General features: G+C 33.2%; 1 protein-coding gene and 1 long non-coding RNA gene across 3 annotated transcripts in view; one reads left to right on the top strand and one right to left on the bottom strand.

Annotated features, from left to right (window-relative positions):
• The first annotated feature begins 4,235 nt into the window (after window positions 1-4,235).
• LOC106688867 (uncharacterized) lies at window positions 4,236-16,374 on the top strand. Its single transcript, XR_010844273.1, has 3 exons — window positions 4,236-4,419; window positions 6,979-7,124; window positions 16,224-16,374. It is a non-coding gene; the product is annotated as an uncharacterized lncRNA (long non-coding RNA).
• Window positions 16,375-17,565: 1,191 nt separating this feature from the next.
• The window catches only part of LOC106688869 (uncharacterized), a 111,690-nt gene continuing 105,723 nt past the window's right edge, over window positions 17,566-23,532 (bottom strand). For both annotated transcript variants that reach the window (XM_067050573.1, XM_067050574.1), the window contains 2 exons: window positions 21,495-21,635; window positions 17,566-19,714 (listed from right to left, as the gene is read on the bottom strand). In XM_067050573.1, coding sequence (XP_066906674.1) covers window positions 19,603-19,714; window positions 21,495-21,635 — 253 coding nt within the window. In that variant the 3' untranslated portion in view covers window positions 17,566-19,602. The remainder of the gene's footprint in view (window positions 19,715-21,494; window positions 21,636-23,532) is intronic.

The raw sequence follows: 23,532 nt of genomic DNA, 5'->3' as shown, positions 1-23,532 counted from the left end.
TTTATTGTTCTTGTTTTCTATGTTATTATATATAGTATTAGTTTACGAGTATTGTTAGTAAACTGGTGGTTCCATCGCTCCATCCGGTTCTAGCCCCTTTTCCAACTGAGACACCCGCAGGTGGTCACTGAGAATGCTATGGAGCCTTTTAATCCCTCCTCGGCTCTTTGGATGTTCCGAGGTGTTAAGGTGCCACACTACATTCAAGACTTTCAATTGTTTCCCTTATGCCTGCGTTGTCAAACTTCCTTCCACTGTCTGATGAGATTCTATCTGGTACGCCGTAAAACTTTAACCATGCTCGTAAGGCTCTTAACACCGCTTCTGCCGACCCCTCTTTCACAGGGTACGCCATTGAAAATTTTCTAAATACGTCGACAACTGTGACCCACTTGTATCTTTTCCGAGTCAACGAATCCGCCTGAAGATCACTGAGCGGTGCTTCTGCAGTCTATCGTATTTCGCACTCAAGCATACGTCACAGCTATGGTTTTTTTGAATAGTGCGCTTCATACCCCACCAGAAGTATCGACGGCGCAATGCCTGCAAAGTTTCGTTCAGTCCTCTATCGTTTGACACCTCTCTTTGGCGCTCAACGTCACGAAGAGTCTCCCCCATCATCATACAGCGTATGAACATCCAGTAAACTCCAATCTGTATCGTCCACTAAAGACGGCAAATCTTCTCCCAAACCACTGCATTGCCTACATATAGATGATGGGTATGTCCGGCCTTCGATGCATCTTCTAGATCTTTGCATGCCTGGTCATCTCTGATGCAAGATTGAGATCTGGTGGTCACGATGCTCGTGCTGCCGTATTTGCTATGCTCGATTTTCAATTTCCCCGAGATTCTTGTTTTCCATATAATCTGGCGCCGTTTTTCATTAAATCTCATCAATCTCTTCCATCTCAGGTGGTCTCTTCACAGTTGAGTCTTCATCTTCAGTCGTCTTTCCTCTGTTTCCCGATTCTTGTGTGCCTGGTTGTTGTTCCTCTTCCGGGGTCCACTCTCTCATGAACTTTCTCACATCCCTAAATTCTCCCAGATTATCTTCGATTACGTTGAACATTATTGCTCTGAAGAGCCAGTCTGCAACCACGTTGTCTTTACCGGGCTTATATTATATGATGTCCATATTATATTGACTTAGGATCTCCTTCCATCTGATGATACGCCCGGTAGATTCCTTCAACTTTCCTACCCACTGCAATGGTCTATGGTCAGTGTGAACCCTAAAACGCCTTTCGAACAAATGGGGCCGGAAATGTTCTACTGCCCACACAATCCCAAGAAGTTCTCGTTCTAAGGCGCTGTATCGGGTTTCTGCTTCTGTAAGACGCCGAATAGCGTATGCTACAGGACGCTCTCTTTCTTCAGTCTCCTGTGGCAACACTGCCCCGAGAGCATATATATTCACTTGCATCAGTTGTAAGCGTAGACGGTTTTCCGAAATCGGGGAATGCAAGAACTGGTTCCCGCTGTAGCTGCTCAATGCATTTTCGGACGTTATGGGCAATGTTTGGCGTCACTAATATCGTGCTCCCTTTCTTTAACAAATCGTTGAGGGGTACAAGATACTCCGCCATGTTCGGAACAAACCGTCTGTAGTAATTTAACGCCCCCAGCAATCGCCGTATTCCTTTTATGTCTGTTGGTACTGCCATTCTTTGTAGGGCTGACACCTTTTGAATGTCTGGTCTCACACCTTCCTTGGAGATAGTATGTCCCAAAACATTAATCTGATCTTGCCCCGACCTTTCTCCAAATTCTCTTATCCACTGGAACACACTCCTCCTTAAATGGTCCACGTAGTCCTTTTTTGATCTACTGAACACTAGCAAGTCGTCCATGTAGACTTGACAAACTACTTCATCCAATCCTCTTAAGAATTCGTCCATGATCTTCTGAAATGCAGGGGGGAGGCATTTTTGAGACCAAACGGCTTTCTGGTAAATTCATAATGACCTCGTTCAAATGTGAATGCGGTCTTATGCTGGTCCCTGGAGTTCATTTCAATTTTATGGTACCCTGCCTTTAAGTCTAATGTGCTAAAGATTATAGCACCGCCCAACCTGTTCAGAATGTCCTCAAACCTCGGAATAGGTTACTTCTCATCAACCGTATTTTCATTGAACTTGCGATAGTCTATTACAACTCGGTACTTTTCTTAGTTCTCACCAGGTGCATTCTTTTTCCGTACCACCCACAATGGACTGTTATAGGGTGAAGTGCTGTCCACGATTACCCCTTGTCTTCGTAAACTTTCTATCTCATTCCTATTGTGTTGTCGAAGAGCCTGAGGATAACGCCTTTCCTTCACGTAGTTTATCCTATCTTGTTTCAAAGGTATTTCATGCACAGTCTTTCCCGTGGTTCCTAATACATTTCCTTCTTTGAAAAAAATATCGTCGTACTCGGTCGGTATTTTGTTCTTCCAACTCTCTTCCTGAGTAATCACACCTACTCTCGCCTTTCTGTCGCCCATGAGTTTCTAGGAGCCGTATCTCTTCCCTCCAATTCTAATATCTTACTGAACCCCACTGTTTCTTATCTTCGCTCTTACCTTTTTCAATAGATCGCACCCAATAATCATCTGGTAGTCACAAGGCATTTTCCCTATTACATAGACTGTTATTTTTTTCTCCTTAGCCCCCCACTTGTCTAATTCCATTTCTGCTTCCCCTTCAATGCTGCAGGGTCCACCCAGAGTGATCAACTGACAGTTACATACTCTGACCTGTAGTTCCCTCTCTCCGCCACTCAATTTCTCAATGGCCTCTCGGCTGACAATCGTGTTAAAGCTGCCGGTGTCCACCAAGCAGTTTATTCCTCTGTTCGCTAGTATAATAGGATAACCACTGTGCTCTCTTCTCACATGGTGGTTCTTCAACGTTCCGTAACACTTCCATCGGTTCAGACTCTGTCGGCCAATATGTCCTTCTGTCCCACATTCAAAACATCGGGTGCGGGGGCATTGTGCTACCATGTGCCTGGCTTTACCACAACCATGGCACATGCGGTCTTCTCGGCGGACGTTACTTCTTCTTTTTTCCTGACTCAATCTTCTCTCAATGGTTCCCGTCTTTTCCTTGGGTTTATCTTGATATTCTCTCCTCTACTATGTTGGTAGATTAATCCTGGGACCCTGGTAAACGACTCTGGTCCATCCTGGTTCCTCTACCTCCATCCGGGACTCCACCTCTCCAGCGCTTGCATCCATGAGATCTTAACACATTCCACAAACGAGCGCTCTCTAGGAAATCCCTCCTTCTTCCCCAGCTCTTTTGCCAATTGAACCTTTAATACCATGGATAGGAATTGCATTCGACCCTATACTTGGATTGTCTCCATCATCTCGCTGAGTTTATCTGCTATTCTGTAGTAGCGTGCCCGGAATTCCGCGGCATACTAAAAAAAAAAATTGCGATCTGCTGAACTAGATCTTTGTAAATGCATTTTTGAGCCCGCCAACGCAATAAAAGTCAATTTCACAAAATTTATAGTTGCATCATTATGCTCCTGGACCAGCAATATGTTAATTGCTTTATATCAAACTATCTATTCTAAATTATAAATTAAATAATAAATAAGGGAAATAATATATAGAATAAATTTAGGCATAAATACACCTATGTGTGTTTAATATGAAAAATTTAGTTCAAGCATTAAATTTATCCAACAAAAATCAAAATATAGCCCAAATGGAGTGAAACATACAGTTTCGGGAAAAGAACAAAACAAAAAATAACTGAAATGTGCAATTAATTACGAGATAAATCTCCTTTTTCTCCAGGAATCATTATGTCCTCCTGCTATGAATGAATGTATATATGTGTGAATAATAATAAACTCATATTTTATTAATTTATTTATTTTTAGTTTATATTTTATAGGAGTAGAAATACTTTATATTTATGTGCAGAAAAATATTTCTGTTTTATTTATAATGTTATGTTATATGATTATGGCTGATCTATTTAGCCCAATGTAATCTTGGTGTAAAATTATTTTAAGGAGATATTAGTCATTATATTTCATAATAGTAATGAGAAAATAAACTAATTTTGTTCTGACAAAATAAACCATTAAAAATTAAAGTCTCCAAATAAGCTATTAAAAAATAGATGGTTGAATAGAGAATATCAGCTGGTAATAATAAAAAAAAAAAAGTTCATTTCTTATAGTCTTGAATTTATGACACTTACTTTTTTTTTTGTCTTCTACAGTGGCTGCATGTAGTGCTTGCATTCTCAACCTTATTTATCACAGCTATATGCATTTTATCTGCTTGGCCTTTTTATCTTCCTGATCATAAGTATAGTCATATTGAAAATGCTATTTATGCGATACTCTCTAAAGTGGTCTGGGCTACAAATATGTGTTGGATAATAATGGCGAATTCCATAGGAGGAGAAAGTAAGTTAAAAAGCATTATGAATAATATTGATTATCTTGATACAGATCACAACTGTAATGGAAGAAAATTTAAAAAATCAATTAATTTGTAAAGTGATTTTCAATCACAGCTTTTTCAATATGTACGACATCGCCTAAAGAAGAAATTTATTTCTTGTTTGAATTCTTATATTTAGTAATCGTCAATCCACTGTAAAAAGACGTAAATGTAATATATGAATACAGTGGTTTTAAATATCATTTTAGATTTAAATAATTCGATTAAAGAACGAGTTGACTGGGACAAATTTCGTAATGATTTGGAAAACAAACTGGACTTAAAAACTCCACTTAAAACTATACATGACATTGACAAAGCAATAAAAAACTTTACAGAATCTATAAGAATTAACATATATGACAACACAACAACCACTAAAATTAATAATACCATACTTACTAACTTGCCACAGCACATTCGCATCTTATTAAAGGAAAAACACAGAGCAAGAGCGAAGTGGCACAGGACTAGATACCCAACAGATAAAACAAATACTACATTGACAAACAAACTCAAAACAGAACTTGAAATACAATTCATATTCAAAATACAAAATTTTACTAACTTAACTCAAAACCTCACGACTACTGAAAAATCTTTATGGACGACCACTAAGAAGCTTCGCAACTTCAAAAGTTTAAATGACCCTCTTCTTACTGAATCATTAACATGGACGAAATCGGACAATGAAAAAACTAAGGTATTCTGTCAGCACCTTTCTAAAACATTTGAGCCACACCCTGAGATCCTTAATCCAACCCATATCAAATACATTGAAGAAGAATTGAATACTCCACTTCAAATGACCCTTCCTCTTAAAGCATTTCATCCCTCAGAGATATCCAAAATCATACAGAAGTTACCTTCCCGCAAAACTCCCGGTTATGACCTAATTACATCCCATATTCTAAAACATCTTCTTCGAAAATCTGTTCTATTCCTCACCTACATCAACAATGCTGTACTCAGATCCGCATATTTTCCTGACCCATGGAAATTATCCATAATCAAAATGATTCTCAAACCTCAAAAGCCACCAGAATACCCATCCTCCTACCCTCCTATCTCTCTGTTACATATCATGGTCAAAATCCTTAAGAAAGTCATCTTGAAATGCCTGTACTCAATCCTTGATTCCAACCACATAATCCCAGACCACCAGTTTGGATTCAGAACATCCCACTCCACTATCCAGTAATGCCATCCTGTGGTTGATGTTGTCTCGCCTTCATTGGAGCATGGAATGTACTTCTCGGGTGTATTTCTTGATCTATTCTGGCACCCAGGACTGCTATACAAGATCCGTAAATTCCTACCCCCTACATACTTCCTCATTATTCGTTCTTATCTCTCCGACAGATTATTTCAAGTAAATTACAACAGCGCTTATTCATCCCTATTCCGTCAGTCTACTGGTGTACCTTTGGGTAATATCCTTGGTCCTATTCTTTATACAGTTTTCACAGCTGACATACCAACCCATCCTAACACTATCCTTATCACGTTTGCTGGTGACACATGTATATTGACAGTAGACAATGATCCTTACATTGAATCCCAAACCCTCCAATCCCACATCACCACACTTGAAGAATGGTGCCAATCCATTACAAAATACTGATCTAAATGACTATTATAAGGTCTTTCTGGACATACAAAGTTGAGCTTTGGGACTCCACTAAACCATCAAATTCCTCCCGAATCCAATCCTTACAGTCCAAAATCCTTAATGCTCCTTACTTTGTCACAAATTAAGTCATCCATCAGGAAGTCAATGTCCCATATGTTGCCGATTTGGCCAGAACCAGATATCATTCCTTCCATGATAAACTTCCCAACCACCCAAATCCACTTGTTTCTAACCTAACTTCTCCTTCATTACCTAATAATTCTCCTCAGCATCTGAAAAAAATATGGCCTCGAGATCTTCTCCTTAAGAAATATTATTGGAGTTCTATCAATGGGTAGGTTCTCCACATATTTGTAACATGTCACTATGTCACCTACAGAATATTTACTTGTTGCATATATTTTTATACAGTTGTAAATAACAATAAATAAATTATAAAAAAAAATATTTAAATAATCATGATTCCAGGATAAAATAAGAAATTCAGCTTAGGGAGACTCAGGAGTTTTTGTTATTAAATATTGATAAATAAGTGAATGTCAACAATTTTTTTAATTTTGCAATATATGTAAGCAGTACAAAAAATATAACATTGTTACATCATATTTGACTAAATAATAATGTTATATAATTTTCATCCTTTAGTTAATTTTATTATGATAAAAAATTTCAAATTAATTTTAAAATAATGGTGTAAAGTTTATCAAAAAAGTCTATCATTCCTCTACTTTGAAAAGTAAAGTGTGGAGTTAGTTTCTAATAGTTTTTCATAATATTTGTATAAATGAAAATATAAAAATAAATATAGTTTAATTTATTTATTTGGATAAATTAAGTATATTAATGATTTTTGAGGTAATTTATGTTTATATTTATGTAAAATTTTCAGATTTATTATCTTCAAAGATATTATCATCAAAAATTTTTGTCATCCTCTACAAACTTACTCTCTGTGTTTTACTGGTCCATACACCACTTCAATTTATGTTAATAATGTCTTTAAGAACCCCTCAATATTTGACACATTATACTGCAGTAAGTATTTAGATAATTAATATAATATTTATTGATTCACACATATAGAACTTGTTAATTTCTTTTTTTATGGATATATTAATTTGAAAAAAATTGAGCCTTTGGTAATTAGATTACTGTATATTGAAAACATATTTTTTTAAAGAAGAAAAAATTGAAAGATTATCTTTTTTTAGTTAAATTTACATACAAGCGATTAAAATTAAATTGTATTTGTAATTGTGATATGATCAAATTTCTTAAATGTTATACATTTTAACTAGGTTGGACTGGATCAAATGTGTATATGGTTCAAAAATGGCACTAGTTGTATCTGAAGCAATGCAATTATTTTTGTTTTAGATTTTGCAACATCTGATAACTGCTATCAAGGCTAATGGTGGGAATTTTATGCATCTTACAATAACAGAACTTCATCTGTTAGTAGGAATAGTATTTTCATTTAGCTTATGAATCGGAAACATTATCATGTTTTGCATTACATGGAAATGTATATACATCTGAGCAACTCAAATATTTCACTCTTATCTCATAATAGATACGGTCAATTATTTTATGGTTAACACTGTTCTACAATGTGTTTTATTTTTGTAAAGGAGATGGTCAGGTTGTGTTTAAGAAGAAAACCGAAATAGTTCTTAAAAATGTATTTGCTGACATCAGTACTATGTAGGTCTATATCACAGCTAAAATAATAAAATATAAAGAAAGTAAAGTCAAAGTAAGAGTGACATAAAAAATTTAAAGGTGGAAGTAAACAAACTATAAAAAAGCTTAAATAAAATAAGGAGAATAAAGGAAAGAATGAAATAATTAATTAGCATAAGTGAAGAGAAGTGAACTGAAACATAGTTAATTATTAACACAGGTAAATATTATTGAAAATTGTATTAATTTAATTAACTAAGAAGATATAATAAATAAAAAATTATTGAACAGAGATAGATTAAACAGGAAACTGAATACATTAAACAAATTAGTGAACTGATACATAGGAGTAAATATTATTGAAAAATCTATTAATTTAAATAACTAAGGAAATATAATAAATAAGGAGAAGAATTGTTTTTATTATTTTGATTTATTATTATAATTGATTATTTGTAACCTAAACGATTTATTAATGTAATTATGAATAAAACACCACTGCTAATGGTGGCTCTTTGCTACAAGCTCTCTGATGAAGACCTGAAACTCAGGTCAAAATGTCAGCATGATTAAATATTTTTTTGTTTATTTATGTTCTTCTTACTGACCACACTCCCCAACCATCTTCTCCAATTGAATAAGAGTTTAAGTGACTATTTTGCAATGTATACAAAGAAAGCAGGCAGTTAAATGATTGCTAAAACAATAGTTTATTATAAATCAAAGGTCACAGAGCTACAACAGAAGTACTACTACTACTAATAATAATAATAATTATTATTATTATTATAATTATTATTATTAACTTTCTGGAAAACATAAAATCAAGGCCATCAATACTTGGGTCATACCAGCACTAAGCTACATCTTTGGTATATTACAGTGGTCAAATACTAGTCTTCAAGAAATAGATCATCTTGTAAGAACGACACTCACCCAAGAGCGGATCCACCATCCCATATCATCCAAATCCAGACTCTATTTATCCAGGAAAGGAGGACGAGGATTCATAAAGATTGAAGAACCGTGCCGCACGCAAGAATTATCCCTAAGACAATATTTCCATTCAAAAACAAATAGTGTTTATCAGGCAATCTTTACAATGGATAATGGTCTGACTGCACTGAACCTGAACAGAGCGGATGAACCGAACATTGTTTCAGAAAATGAAAGACTGGCGGAATGGAAAAGCAAGTCTCTACACGGGAGATTCTATAGCCAACTGAACGAAGCCTACATAGACAAAAAAGATCAGTTGAATGGCTAAAAGCAGGAAGGCTATTGTCCGAGACAGAGGGATTTGTGGTTGCCATTCAAGATCAGGTTATTGCCAAGAGATCATATAGGAAGCATGTGTTAAAAGACGCAACAATACGAGATAAGTGTCGATTATGCTCAGTAACGCTCGAATCAATCCAACATATCACTGGTGGATGTGGAGTGCTGGCTGGTACTGAATATCTGCAGAGACACAACAATGTGGCCAAAATTTTGCATCAGGCTCTGGCTGTGAAGTACAACCTAATTGAAGATAAGAGTCCTTATTACAAGTACCACCCAAATAAACTCCTTCAAAAAGGTTCTCTCAGGCTATATTAGGATGAATCAATTATTACAGACCATACAGTACGCCATAATAAGCCAGACATCCTCCTTATAGACCTAAGAAAAAAGAAAGCGGAACTTATTGATGTTGGGATCCCCAACGATAATAATATAAGCTCCACTTTTGGAGAAAAGTTGAGGAAATACCAGGAATTGGCGATAGAATTGAAAGAAATATATAAATTGTAAGGTGTTACCACAACACCAATCATAATATCCACCAATGGCCTCGTACCAAAATCGACAGTGGTAGGCGTGAATGCTTTGGGAGTGCCTGTTGATGTATTAAGAGAGGCTCAATAGTCGGTTCTCTTAGACACAGTACGTATAGTGCGAAAGGTTTTAAATATTTGAAAAGAGAAAATAAATAAATAAACAAAATATGAAGGTGGTTGGACTTCTAGGTCCCCCATCTCAGGTATACAACCCGCAATAGCGAGAAAACCCGGACAATAATAATAATCTTGATTTATTCTGGGATTGATCCCTTTAGAATAATTTACAGGCGTCAAAATTAGGCTTTAGAGCCTTAGAGTAAATTACAAAATTGAGATGAAATTACAAGATGTCATAAAATAAAATAATACAATGAATTTAAAAATATACAAATAAAAACCATGATTAACAAAATTTATAAAATAATGATAAAACAAATAAAATAAAACCACTTGTCATATCATAAAACATAAGATGATATCTGATAGTAAATAAAAAAATGATAAAAAATCAAATACAATTAAACTAAAAAGTAATAAATGAAAATATATAATTTCTGCTAGTGTACATATTTACAATTATGAACGAAGATCTAAGACATAAAATACAGAAAATATATAAAGCTTTTTTGAAACTTTCAATTGTTATTCTCCCGGAATTAGGTGGACAGAAGGTAGACGAAGATACGGGATTTGAAAATTGGAAGAGTATTAGAACTATGAATAAAGGAGGGAATAGAATTCCATAGGGAAGAGGAACGGATGAGGAAAGATCTACCAAAGGCTGCGGTTCGATGGGCAGTTACATATCAGTCTCAAGGCCATGAGTTGGAATGCACTGAGGACTTAAATTGAAGGATAACTGAGATGTATGATGGACGGCAAGATTGGATAACTTGATAGAGAAAGGAAGCAAGGAAATATTTACGACGGAAGGAGGGGTAAAGCTACTTCAACTCTTCATAAAATCGGGTGACAGAGGCATCCCTGGGGACCCCGAAGATGAATCGTACAAAGCAATTAACCGTTTTGATTTTGCTTCAAGATCCCCAGAAACACCCCCGTAAACCACACAGCAATAGTCAAAGTAGGGGAATATTAAGGAAGTAACCAGGAGCCTGCGGGTTTAAAAAGGAAGTAGGTGACAAAGATAATTTAAACGCTTCAGGGTGGAAAAGGTACAACGGGAAATATCGGAGACGTGTTTTTTCTAGGAGGGAGTTTGGTCTATAGTCACACCAAGGTTTTTAACGTATGGATGGAATTGTATTGGATTGTTGTTAGGAATAAGGGGAATAGTTTTCAGGAGTGATTGGATCCTATTACGATTGCCTTAGTCTTCTCTGGATTCAACTTAAGCTTGTTTTCTAGTGCCCACTGGCTAATTCTGTTCAAGTCTTCCTGGATCTTCTTCGTAGCAACTAATGGGTCAGAAGGTGGGAAGGAAAAGTAAATTTGGAAATCATCTCCGTACAAATGGTATTGAGAATGTTGGATAAGGATGGGAAGGTCATTGATGTAGATAGCGAAAAGGGTAGGGGATAGCGATGAACCCTGAGGGACGCCACACGTGAGGGAGTCATTGATAGAGGTTTGTCAGGAACCACTACGTACTGGGAACGATCGGATAGGAAGAATTGAAACCAACGCAGAGCACTGTTGTATAGAGGAAAGGGGCCTCTACATGTTGGCCAAGCCATGACGAACTCAGACATACGCGAGCATGTGAATGGGTGGCTTGGCTTGGTTGGCCCAGGCTCGTTGCCGATCCATCGATAGCATCTCCACCATTGTTCTTTGTCTAGTTGCAACTGTTAGGAGGTTAAAGGTGTTTGTTGGTACTTTTTATAATAAGTTTTATATTTAATCTTATTTATTTATATTTAATTTCCTTTCATTTTCTTTTTTTTGTAATAAAAATAGTACAATCCCAGTGCAATGGCTGAAACCACTAGTACGTCCGCCATGCTTGCCTCTCTGAATAACACTGACATGTTGATGGCCCGCTCTTTGTTTACCGAGCATTTGTACAAGCCTCCGATTCGTGGCGAGCGGCCAACATGTGGATCCACCTGAAGATTTCGTAGTTAGGCAAGAAGGATGTTGTGGTCAACCGTATCAAATGCTTGGGAGAAATCCAGGAGGATAAGGACAGTTAGGTTTTGGTGTTCCATGGCAGTTTGGATTTCGTGGGTTATTTAGTTAGTTAAGGACAGCGGATTGTGTTGAATAGCTAGGTCAAAAGTCGGATTGGAGGGGATTGATGAGGGAACGTTCTTCTAGGAAGTTTTAGAGTTGGTTTTGATAGGTTGGAGAGGAGAGAAATAGGGCGGAAGTCATTAGGTGAAGAAGGATTTGGGATTTTATTAAATGGTCGAACTAAAGCAATTTTCCAATGAGAAGGAAATGTATATATGATGGAGGACGGGAATAAGAACTGGGAGACAGGATTTAATCAATTTAACAGGAATGTTGTCCGGCCCATGATCGTTGGTATAGAATCTAAGAATAGTGGATAGTAGTTCTTCCTAAGATATGTGGGAAAAAAAGAAGTTTTCAGGATTGAAGGTGTTATTTGGAATTTCAGGAAAGGTTGATGGGTCAGTAGCATGGCATGTGAAATGGTTACTAAGTAAAATACATCGAAGTAGAAACACTAATATAAAATATAATGCAAACTTTTAATTTAAAAAAAAAGCAATGTAAAAATCTTTTTAATTGTATCATTTTTTTATCAATCTGTTCCATATTTTCCACTTTTATTCCTCCAGAAAATGCTTTGAATATAATGAGAACTAAAGGCCATTTACACAGCTGCCCCAATTGATCAGGTAAATGTTTACCATGAAGGACATTAAAAAAAAAGGGATGAATCGATGCAATTGGAAAATTTCTTATCATCATCTAATCCACATTAGCTCTTCTAAATTATGGGGGGAAAGGGGTACATATAGCTAAAATTATTGTCTTTCAGATGAGAGTTGAAAATCAACTCTTTAATTTTTTCAAAAATAGTTTAAAATTTTACAAAATAGAGCTTGGTTGTATAGTTTTACTGTGGGGCATAAATACAATTTAATGAAATATAATACAGCCTTGATAGATGGATTGTTTTAGTTAAAAACATTGAAGAGAATATGTAAAATATATGGAAAAAACGATCAATTAAGTATTCCTAATTCCTGAATTAGTGAAAATATGTGTGAAATAAATTTTAAAAAGAAAGACTGAAAGTTAAAATTTAAGGAATTAGAAGACAGGAAATTTCACTTGATCATCGATTAGGTTAAATGAATCAGGTTTGTTATGAAATTGAGAACATTAATACAAGATCATTATGTATGTCATTATGGAATATTTTTATATTAATCTATAGCTCAGTGTCTTCATAAATTATTATTGTTTCATTATTACTACCTCAATTTGTACCGATGAGAAATTAAAGTAATTTTATGAATTAAAACATGATTCACTAATGTGCCCAAGTAGTGCAGTCTAAAGTACTGGCTTTCCTAATACTATTCTCATTACAAAAGTCCAGGAACTTGAGAGTTTGGTCTATCCATTCAAATCAATTTGTGCACCTGCCAGACAAGTCCTGTGACGTTATAATGCATATCTTGGTCTCAAGGATTGAAAAATCACTACACCATAGTGAAATTATAATAGACATCTTTGCTGACAAAGAAGGTACATTTGATAAAACTCTTTATGTTATTATTAATGTGCAATGAAGCAGAAACTTAGACCCAATAGTTTCCAGACAGCTCATTTCTATGTTGGAACAAAGAGACCTCAAACTAGAACTAGGACACTCTAAACTGTGGATTATACCCAGAGGTGGTTGCCAATATAGTGGTATACTGTTTCTTCTATTGTGGTGTCTGGTGGTTGACTCTTTCATTCTCAAACCTCAATGTTAAAGGCTTTTATACACAAGGATGTTAGCATTATCCTGTTTGAAGGAACTTATCCTAATATACTTTCATATTTACTCCCAGCCTCAACATAATCCTGATGAATTGGTGTAAAGTCAATTGTCTGAACTTCAACCCTCTCAAAGTAGATGTCTATATATTCATATAGAAGGAAAAAGTTCTTATTAAATTGCCTAATCTAAATTGAATTTAGACAAGCCTGAATAAGGAGATAAGCACTTTATACTAGACTATATATTATAATAGCATATTTATGTGGAGAAAATAAGTAACCAACAACATTCTTTCTGCCTTTTTGGATATTTATAACTTCTCCCTTAAAAATTCTGTTTTTTCCAAAGACTGGAAGAAAGTCCTGGTCTGACCATTGAACAAAGTACCTTTTCCTTCTTCAGTTTCCGACTTTCGGCCAATATTCATTTTATCCAATTTGGCCAAGCCACTAGAAATATTAGTCCACTCCCTACTTAATAATTTTCCTGAGCAAAAAGCTCTCCTTAATCCTTTCCAATCCGGTTTTCGCTTTCAACATTCCACACAATCTGCTTTATTGAAAATATTCCAAGGCCTCCAATCCACTATAGACAATCATCATATATCAATTTTAGTGCTTTTTGATTTTTCGAAAGCATTTGGCAAAGTTAACCATAAGATCCTCCTCAATAAACTTCAAAACCTTTCCATGTCAAATAGTGTCCTAAAGTGGTTCCTCTCCTTACTGCCCCCTAATTCCCAAACAGTCATCATTCTGAATAAACCTCTTTCTTCTCCTCTTCTTCTGACACGAGGTGTTCCTCAGGGGTCTTCACTTTCACCAATCCTTTTCTCCATTTATATCAATTATCTTCCTGATTCCATTCACCATACACAATACCACTTACATGCAGATGATCTCCAAATCTATCTATCCTTTCATCCCTCCGAGATGCTTGAGGCCATCCAAAAGACACAAAAAGATATTGATAGCATTAATGCATGGGTGTCTAACAATGATTTGAACCTGAATGCTGGAAAAACCAAGGTCATACTTACTGGTTCCAAGTGTCTCCTTCATTCCCTCCCTTACTGTCCTCTACTCTTCCTTAAAAATCAACCAATTCACTTCTATCCTACAATAAAAAACCTTGGAGTCACCTTCAACCAACATCTCTCCTGGAATAATCACATTACCCAAATCGCACGCAAATCCATAACTGTACTCAAACAATTCCTAAGATTCTGAAATTCTATTGCTCAGAACACCTGTCAGCTCCTAGTATCCTCTCTCGTCTTCCCCAACTTCAACTATGGTTCTTTGGTCTATATAGGGCTAGCTGCAGGGCTAGAGTTGAGACTCATGAATTGCTTTGTAATATTTGTCTTTGGGTTTCCAAGGCGCTCTCAAGTTTCCCGCTGGTATACCGAGTTGAAGTGGATCTATCCTACCTCCCAAAGGCAATACCTCCTTGGTATTTTACTATTCCAAGTTCTTAAAATCAAAAAACCTACCTATATACTTGATCTCCTCACTCTTCGATCATCCATCCACACTGCTACACATGGAGATCAAAGCACAAGTCTTAAATACTATGTATTGGCCCATAAAATAAGACACTAAATCTAAAGTCATGACACTGGAAAATAAATTGAAGGACTGAGGAGGACAGAGCTATCCATGTGCTCTGACATCCCAATTCAGAAGTATAAAGGCACTAAATACAGAGTAAAAATAAACATGACAAAGCAGTGTGGATCAAACAATGGTATTAACTGCTATACATGGCTCTATCCCAAGGCTCAGGAGCTGTTAGACATATATACCTCAGTATTTCAATCTGAAATACTTGCCATTAGTTGGTGTGCCAGTATTCTATAAGAAGGGCTGACTAGTCAAGATATATAAATATATGCACTGAACTCCCCTATAATACTATCAAGAGCTATTGAAGATTGGAATGGAGTATTTAACAAACTCACACAAAACAATAAAACTTGACTGAATAGGTGCTGGGACACTGACATTTCTGAAAATGAATAAGATAATTATTGATAAACCACCAGATATGTTGGCCAGAAATGGTTTTAAGAATACTTCTATAACTTCCAAACTTGTGTGCAGTATAAACCATAGCTATGCATAAAGTAAAATAAAGACAGCTGAATGAACCCTGCAACAATTGAAGTAAGATGTTATTTCAATGGGATAGTGTCATGCTTGAGAGCTACACTGGTCAGTGTAAACTCAATAAACAAATATCCATTCTCAAGTTCACAGGATTATCTATGAATAAATGCTGCCACTATGGGGAGCATTCACATTGTTTGCTTGTGTATTAAATTTGTAGGCCTGAGGTTAGCGCTAAGGCATGGATCGCATAGTGGACCCAAATCACTACGAACTAATCAATTAGTTTTAACAGCCCACAATGACGGAATAAAAGAGGCCTCAAAGGCCGCAGTGCATTGCGCCAATCAGGAAAAATAAGCATCTCAAAGTAGCCCAGTAAATCATTTGCATTGCCTTGATTAAAACCAATGTATCTTTGAGATTTAATATCTCCAAGAGAATCAAGATTACATATCTCAAACTACTATCTGTGGAAATAAAATATACAAAAATGAACTATCTTAAAATAAAATATCTGTCCCATCTAAAAATATATACTCTAGATAATTTAAATATGTTTAAATAAATAATGTATCTTTTGTTTCAGGTGTGGATGGCATTAGGGGATATTTTTATGTCTTACAGCATATCATTTATTGTTTATTTATTAGTAGAAGCTCCTATAGCAGGTTTTTTCATTCAAATTTTAAAAAAGGAACATAATAGTGAGTTGAATAAGTAAAATATTTTGGAAATCTTCAGCTCATTCAATTATGAAAGTTAAATATTATCATAATTAGAAGTGTTATATTAAAGAAGAGAGGTATGAACATTTATGTAAAAAAAATAATGTTCGGAATGAATGTATAACAAAATGTTAATAAAGATGTTATTTTTTGTTTTTTATATTAATGTGCTTATACATTAAACTCAGTGTCATACTTCCGGCTATGAACTATCTTAGACATATTTACTTACTAATTTATACTATATTTAATACTATATTTCATAAACAGTACAACTTTTTTCAAACCATAGGATCATTGAAGATATGTTCTCAGATCCATTTCAATCACTTAAATAGACCTATACTTTTTCTTTAAAAAAAAATAGTGAAGAAAAACAGTTTTACAAAAGTAAGATGTTATAAATGGCAATAAACATTATATAAATCTTTGTATGCTAAAGTAGGAAAATCTTTACTCCTAGCCAAAAAGTAATATTATCTTCTCGTTGAAATCTGCTTTAATATGTTTTTACAAGATAATTAAAAAAAATATCTAAAGTTAGTACTAACTTTTTCAAAAATTCTTATCAACTACACAGGTTTTATAAATAATTTAGTGTCATAAAGCAAGTTTATTTGATTTATGATACTCACTATTAGAAATATTGAGCTTGTTTCATGTTTTCTCATCTTGCGAATTCTTTACAGGATAGTGAGATTTGATGCTGATGTCATTCTAGGGAAAGTATTGATAGATTTAAACCATTCATTTCCAAGACACTCAAAAAGGAGTTGTAGATTAGGCATAACTGTTTTACTAATACATATTTTTTGAATTTGATATTTAATTTCTTTCGTATTTGTTTCTTTGAATTCTAAAATGATATTCTAGTGACAGTTATACCCCTCTTGCAGTAGTCTTGTGCATCCCAGGTTGGAAACCACTGATCTAAACGATACCAAGGGTACTGCAATGAACTGTAGCTACCAATATTTCCAGTCAACTAAAGATTAAACTAATTCAACAGCCTGAACATTATTTATATCATATAAATATATAAATAGGTAAATCTGGTTAAAACAATCTTTTAAGTAAGAAAATAACAACTTCTATAAGAAAGAATATATATAAAAAAAGCTTTCAATGTAAAATAATTCAAGGCAGGGATTATAAACAAAATTTTAAAATTTTTAGATAATTTATTCATAATAGACCCTTTTCTTAAATGTTTATCACACTATGAAACCACCAGTTTTTATCAAAATCGGTAACATAAACATAATAATAATGTACAGACTAGGGATCTTCAAATGTAGAAATATTACAATAAAAACAATATTCTCATTTACAGTTTTGATTAGAATCTGAAAAATATAAAAATAATCTTACAATATTGACTATTGAATACCCTATATTATTTTATAATGTAAGATAATTTCTATGAAATAGTTAAATAAATCCCTCCACATTTGTTTCTGCAATTTCATTAAAGGTGGAAATATGGACATGAATATTTTCTGTTAGTTTTTTTTTTTTTTTTTTTTTTTTTTTTTTTTTAAGATCTGTTACTCACAATGCATAAAACTCCATTATTTCGGCACAAAAATGTCAGCATGCTGATAAGTGGAAAATGCCGATTTAGACTAGGTTGAGCTTAAACATAAATGGCATTATTATCATTATTATATAAATCAGAAGTGTACATACTTCTTTTAGAAAATACATTGCACCATTATACATACATATAATTAAAGGAATAACTGTGTAATGATCATGATATCAGTATATTTTGTTTTTACTAAAATCACAAGAATTACACTGAAATAATATATTTCATTATAATCATAAGGAGCTATATATTTAAAATTAAATAGACCATTTTAATAACTATAATTAACACTAACATACATAATAAAACCATAAATGTTTCTTGATGCACAGTTGCCATTTTCAATATAAATAAATAAATAAATAAATAAAAAAAATAAAATGCATACATAACGATTTTTTCATTACCTATTTTATTTTATGCTTTTCATATTTACAGTAATACATAGCAAACCTAATAATATTTTTTATTAAACGATAAAAAATATACAAAAAATTTAATCGCATTAATATTAAAAGTAATCGCACAAAATTGAATATTACAAAAAAAATATATGTGCCTCTTTATGTGTAGCGCAATGTATGGAGTGCAGCAAGTAACCCATTTTTTCATAAACCATCTTAAATGCTATAAGACTGGATTACTTGGCCATTCCATGCATTACTAGAAACTGTTATATCCAGAAATTCATAAATTATTTCAAATAATTTCATTATATAACCTTTAGTTAGACCGTTTTAAAACAGATATAAATATTTTTTTGTATTTATCTTGATAAATAGATTAATGTATGTATGTATGTACAGACATTGAAATATGTACATAATAAACATTCATATTTCAATTAATATTTGAAGCATACATAAACTTTTATCAGAAACAGGGAAAATCAACCAACAAATCTTATTTTAAGGATTTCTTCAAACACTCAACATACACACACTTTAATTAGTGAAATTTAACTTTAAATTGTGTTTTAAAAGTAGATGGCCACGAAACCTGCTAATGTAAAATGTCATTAGAGTGCTACCAATGGGTAGTTGCTCTACACGCCTGTAACACTCCATTTTAACTAAGATCAAATTTACAGAATGTATTATATAATATACAGTTGTAAATTTCAATAAAGATATTAAAATAAAAAAAAATTGTGTTTTGTTGTTTTGTTTTTTCTTTCAATGGCAGTTATGAATAACATACAAATAATTACTTCAACTGCTTTTTAAAGACATTTTTACTTTGGCTTACTAGTATAAAACATTAAGTTTTTTGATCTGTAATATCTTACTAAAGTTTAAAAAATAATTAACTTAAAATAAATGAAAAATGGACAAAATCAATGATAAATAATTAAAAATACCCAAATAAATTACGAAAATGGTATAAACTTCAGCAATTTATACTCAACTATACTACAAAACGAACTAACTGTAATTTTAAAAAGAATGACTAATCAACTCAATTAAATAATAGAGATTGTACACACAAGAACAATCTGTTTTAAAGCTATCATTAAAAGACAGTTTATACACAGTATTTAATAGTTCTTGAAGATAATACACTAGGATGTCTTAAATACACTACATAAATTTTGTAATCTATTAAGGAGAACATGGCATGTTGCTTTCTAGCTTAATATATCAGGGTTCTTACATGGCATTTTTATTTTCAAGGACATGTTTTGAAAAAGATAATTTGGCGGTTTCTTCTAGGTCTTCCTCTGGTATTTCTTCATCTACATTATGCTCTGATTCCTTCATTCTGTATCATACACAAATAAAATTTATAGTAACTTTTATACTTAATACTCATATTTATGGTTATGTTATAATAATAGTAATAATCATTATTTATTCTGGGATTGATCCCTTTAGAATAATTTACAGGCGTAAAAATTAGGCTTTAGAGCCTTAGAGTAAATTTCAAAATAGAGATGAAATTACAAAATGTCATAAAATAAAATAATACAATGAATTCAAAAAGATATAAATAAACAGCAATAATTAACACAATATATAAAATAATGATAAAACAAATAAAATAAAACCACTTGTTATATCATAAAACATAAGATGACTTATGATAGTAAATAAAAAGAAAAATAATGATAAAAAATCAAGTACAATTAAACTAAAAAATAATAAATGAAAAGAGATAATTTCTGCTAGTGTACATATTTACAATTATAAACGAAAATCTAAGAAATAAAATACAGAAAATATATAGAGCTTTTTTGAAACTTTCAATTGTTATTCTTACGGAATTGGGTGGACAGAAGGTAGTTGAAGATATGGGATTTGAAGATTGGAAGATAAATTCCAACAAATCCCATCAAATCACCTTTACCCTTTGTCGTAAACCTACTGACTGCCCTACAGTTTCATTTAATGATGTTACTCTTACCACTGTCAAACAGATCCGCTACCTTGGACTACATTTGGACTAACGATTAACCTGGAATCCTCACACAAGACTGAAAAGACATAAAACTGCACGTCGATTTCGACTATTACAGCACTTACTAGACAAACGGTCTAAACTTCCAACACATTACAAAAGACTGATCTACATGACTGTAATAAGGCCAATCTGGACATATAGAGCTTTGGGGCTCCACTAAACCTTCGAATTCCTCTCGTATTCAATCCTTACAATCCAAAATCCTTCGTAAAATCCTCAATGCTCCTTACTTTGTCACAAATAAAATCATACATAAAGACCTTAATGTTCCCTTTGTAACCGATCTAGCCCGAACCAGATATCACTCCTTCCATTATAAACTCTCTAACCACTCAAACCCCCTAGTTTCTAATCTTGCATCCTCTTCCATTCCTGACAATCCTCCGAGGTGCCAAGCACCTAGTGATAGCACAAACCCAAATACAGGCTAAAAACATAGATATATTACAATATTCCTAGACACACAGTCGAGGTAGTAGAAGTTAGTCACCATTCATCGACTTTTGATGACATAATAGGTATTGGAAGGCCTTGAACAATATATTTAGGGAGATAGCTGGAGAAGTTGAGAAGAGGTAAAGTTGGGAAGATTGGATGTATCAAAGGGACAACCAAGCAAAATATCAGCGAGCTAAGCGTATTAAACTTAGGTTATCATAGGATGCTTACCATAAACAGAAGGTATTAGCCACAGACTTAGTAGAGGGTAGAAATAAAAGTGAGGGTGTGTGAGCCCTCAAATCCACTATGCAGGAACACCTCAATCAGAGGGTGTTCACTGTCTGACTTTGTGGTCAAAGAAATACAGGAGGGAGGGTTATTAGCCTTCTGAACCCTGTATGGAGGTTATGAAAGGTAATACATTTTCCTGTATCCCTTATCTATTGGGAAAATGAAATTTAAGTGGAGAAGGTATTTATTAATTTTTGTTATTGCGACTCATTTATCGTTTCTTTAAATCGCATAGGTAGGTATTAACAGATAACATAAAATTCTTTCATATAAATTAAATGATTATTTGAATAAAATGTGGTTAGTTAATGTTAGAAAATTAAATTTAAAAAACAGAACAATTACTTACACATATGGGTTGTTGTTTGAGGCCAAAAACAGTGATTTGGGACACTTTTTGTAATATGGAAAACACTCTCCATGCTCCACTCCTTGTCTCTCTGCCTTTACATAATCAGTTAAAATGTCAGCAAATGGTGATTTACTAGCCCTGGAATGAAACAATGTTTTTAATATCTGCTTGGAAAAAAAAATCACCTGCACTTCTACAAATGGAGCATTTGGTTTTTTGGGTAAATTTAAATTAACCCAATAAAAAACAAAACAAATATTTTAACTAAAGTGTTGTTAAATTAGTGATCACTTTAAAATTACACTTCTTGTATTCTTCAACAACTTCAAGTAGTTATAATGGAATTATTTATTAATTAATCAAGAAATTAATGAAAGAATCATTCTCACTACCTTAATTTGCCTATTTTAATTTGATAAAATTCACTATTGGCCATCTGATTTCCAAACACCAAGTCAGATGCTAGTTTTTTCTTCGAGGAGAATCATAAATGTTTTTTTTTGTGTTTGAAAAAAATTGGTCAAGGTGATTATATACACTATTATTGATTTGTCATTATTTAGGTCCATTGTTTATTGAAAAACATTCTTCATTTTAAAACCCACCCATCAAATCACCCAAATGAAAATGTATGGGATCCTTTTCAGTACTGGAAAGAATATGTTGATCCAATTAAACCACTATCAGGCATTTATCATTTTAGGCTAATAATTAGTAAACCTTAATTAGTCTTACTAAATTAGTTTAGCCCCGATACTTTGGCCAGTTCGCACACCAGCAACAGTAACAGTTTCCTCAACCAAAACAAACATTTCAAATAATAATCACTAACAAAATTTATAAATATAATTTATCAAATCTACAAACAGTTAATGTTTATTAGAAGAACTATGAGTAATAAGTTTAATTAGTCTAACAATATAAACTATAATATGTCAATTATTTTTACAAACAAATTAAAACTATTTAGTGAACAATTAAAACTATTATTATATATCCACTATAGTATATCTTTATATATTAAAATGATTTCAAAACATTTTGGTATACATTACTCAATTCAGCTAGATTGTTCTGTGCATTTATCGAATTTTTCAATATATATCATTTCGAAAATCAACCTTTTATGTGGGTTACTTTCTGTATCAAGAATTTTCACCACATTGGAGTCAAACGTATAACCATTTCTGATAGCATGAGTAGCTAAAGCATTAGCAGCAGTGTTGTCTTTTTTGTTTTTTATGCTATATTTATGGACATATATTCTTCTGCAGAGATACTGGAATGTCTGTCCCACATTTCCCCTCAGAGTCTAAATAGTCCACCTGGTAAATTATATTCAAAAGTTTGTCTCTGCCAATTCTGTCTTTTAGAGTGGAGAAAAGCATGTTCTTGAGATACTTCTTTTTATCTGATATGCAGATGTTATGTCAGTTAAAAATTATTTTTATTCTATGGGCTGATGGTTTTGTATATTCTATAGAAAAATAAAAATCAATTTATTTTTTCCAGTACTGAAGAGGGTCCCATACTTTTTCAGTTGGGTATCGAAATATTCAAATAAATGTTTTAATGTGAAGAAAGTGTTTCAATAAATAATTGACTAAAATATTAAAATAGTAAAAAAAACAACTAGTTATTGGTAACCTTTATGATAATAGTAAAAAATATAGTTTTTTTTTACTATTTTGTACCTTTATTGAATGCCACTTCGACAATTTGTCTACTACAATTTTTCTATTACATATGATCTACTATTAATCTTCCAATATAATTTTAAATGGATTATTTAATTAGACCAATAAAGTAATATCTATATTTATTGAAGTTTGTGCAAAATATATTGCATGGATATTAAATTTGTTTATGTTTAGAAAGTAACTGTTATTTTATGGTTGTAGATAATAAATTTGACAAAAAAAACTGTATTTCTCTATCATAACAGCTAAGATATGCCAAATTTACAAAATTATTATAAAATATATAATCATTATAATTACACAAAACTTCAAAACTTATATATATAGTATTCAAG

The sequence above is a fragment of the Halyomorpha halys genome, unplaced genomic scaffold (assembly GCF_000696795.3).
Source record: "Halyomorpha halys isolate HHAL.00 unplaced genomic scaffold, Hhal_1.1 Scaffold1222.1, whole genome shotgun sequence".
Taxonomy (NCBI): Eukaryota; Metazoa; Arthropoda; class Insecta; order Hemiptera; family Pentatomidae; genus Halyomorpha; species Halyomorpha halys.
The sequence above is the reverse complement of the archived record's forward strand: the minus strand, read 5'-3'. Positions and strand labels throughout refer to the sequence as shown.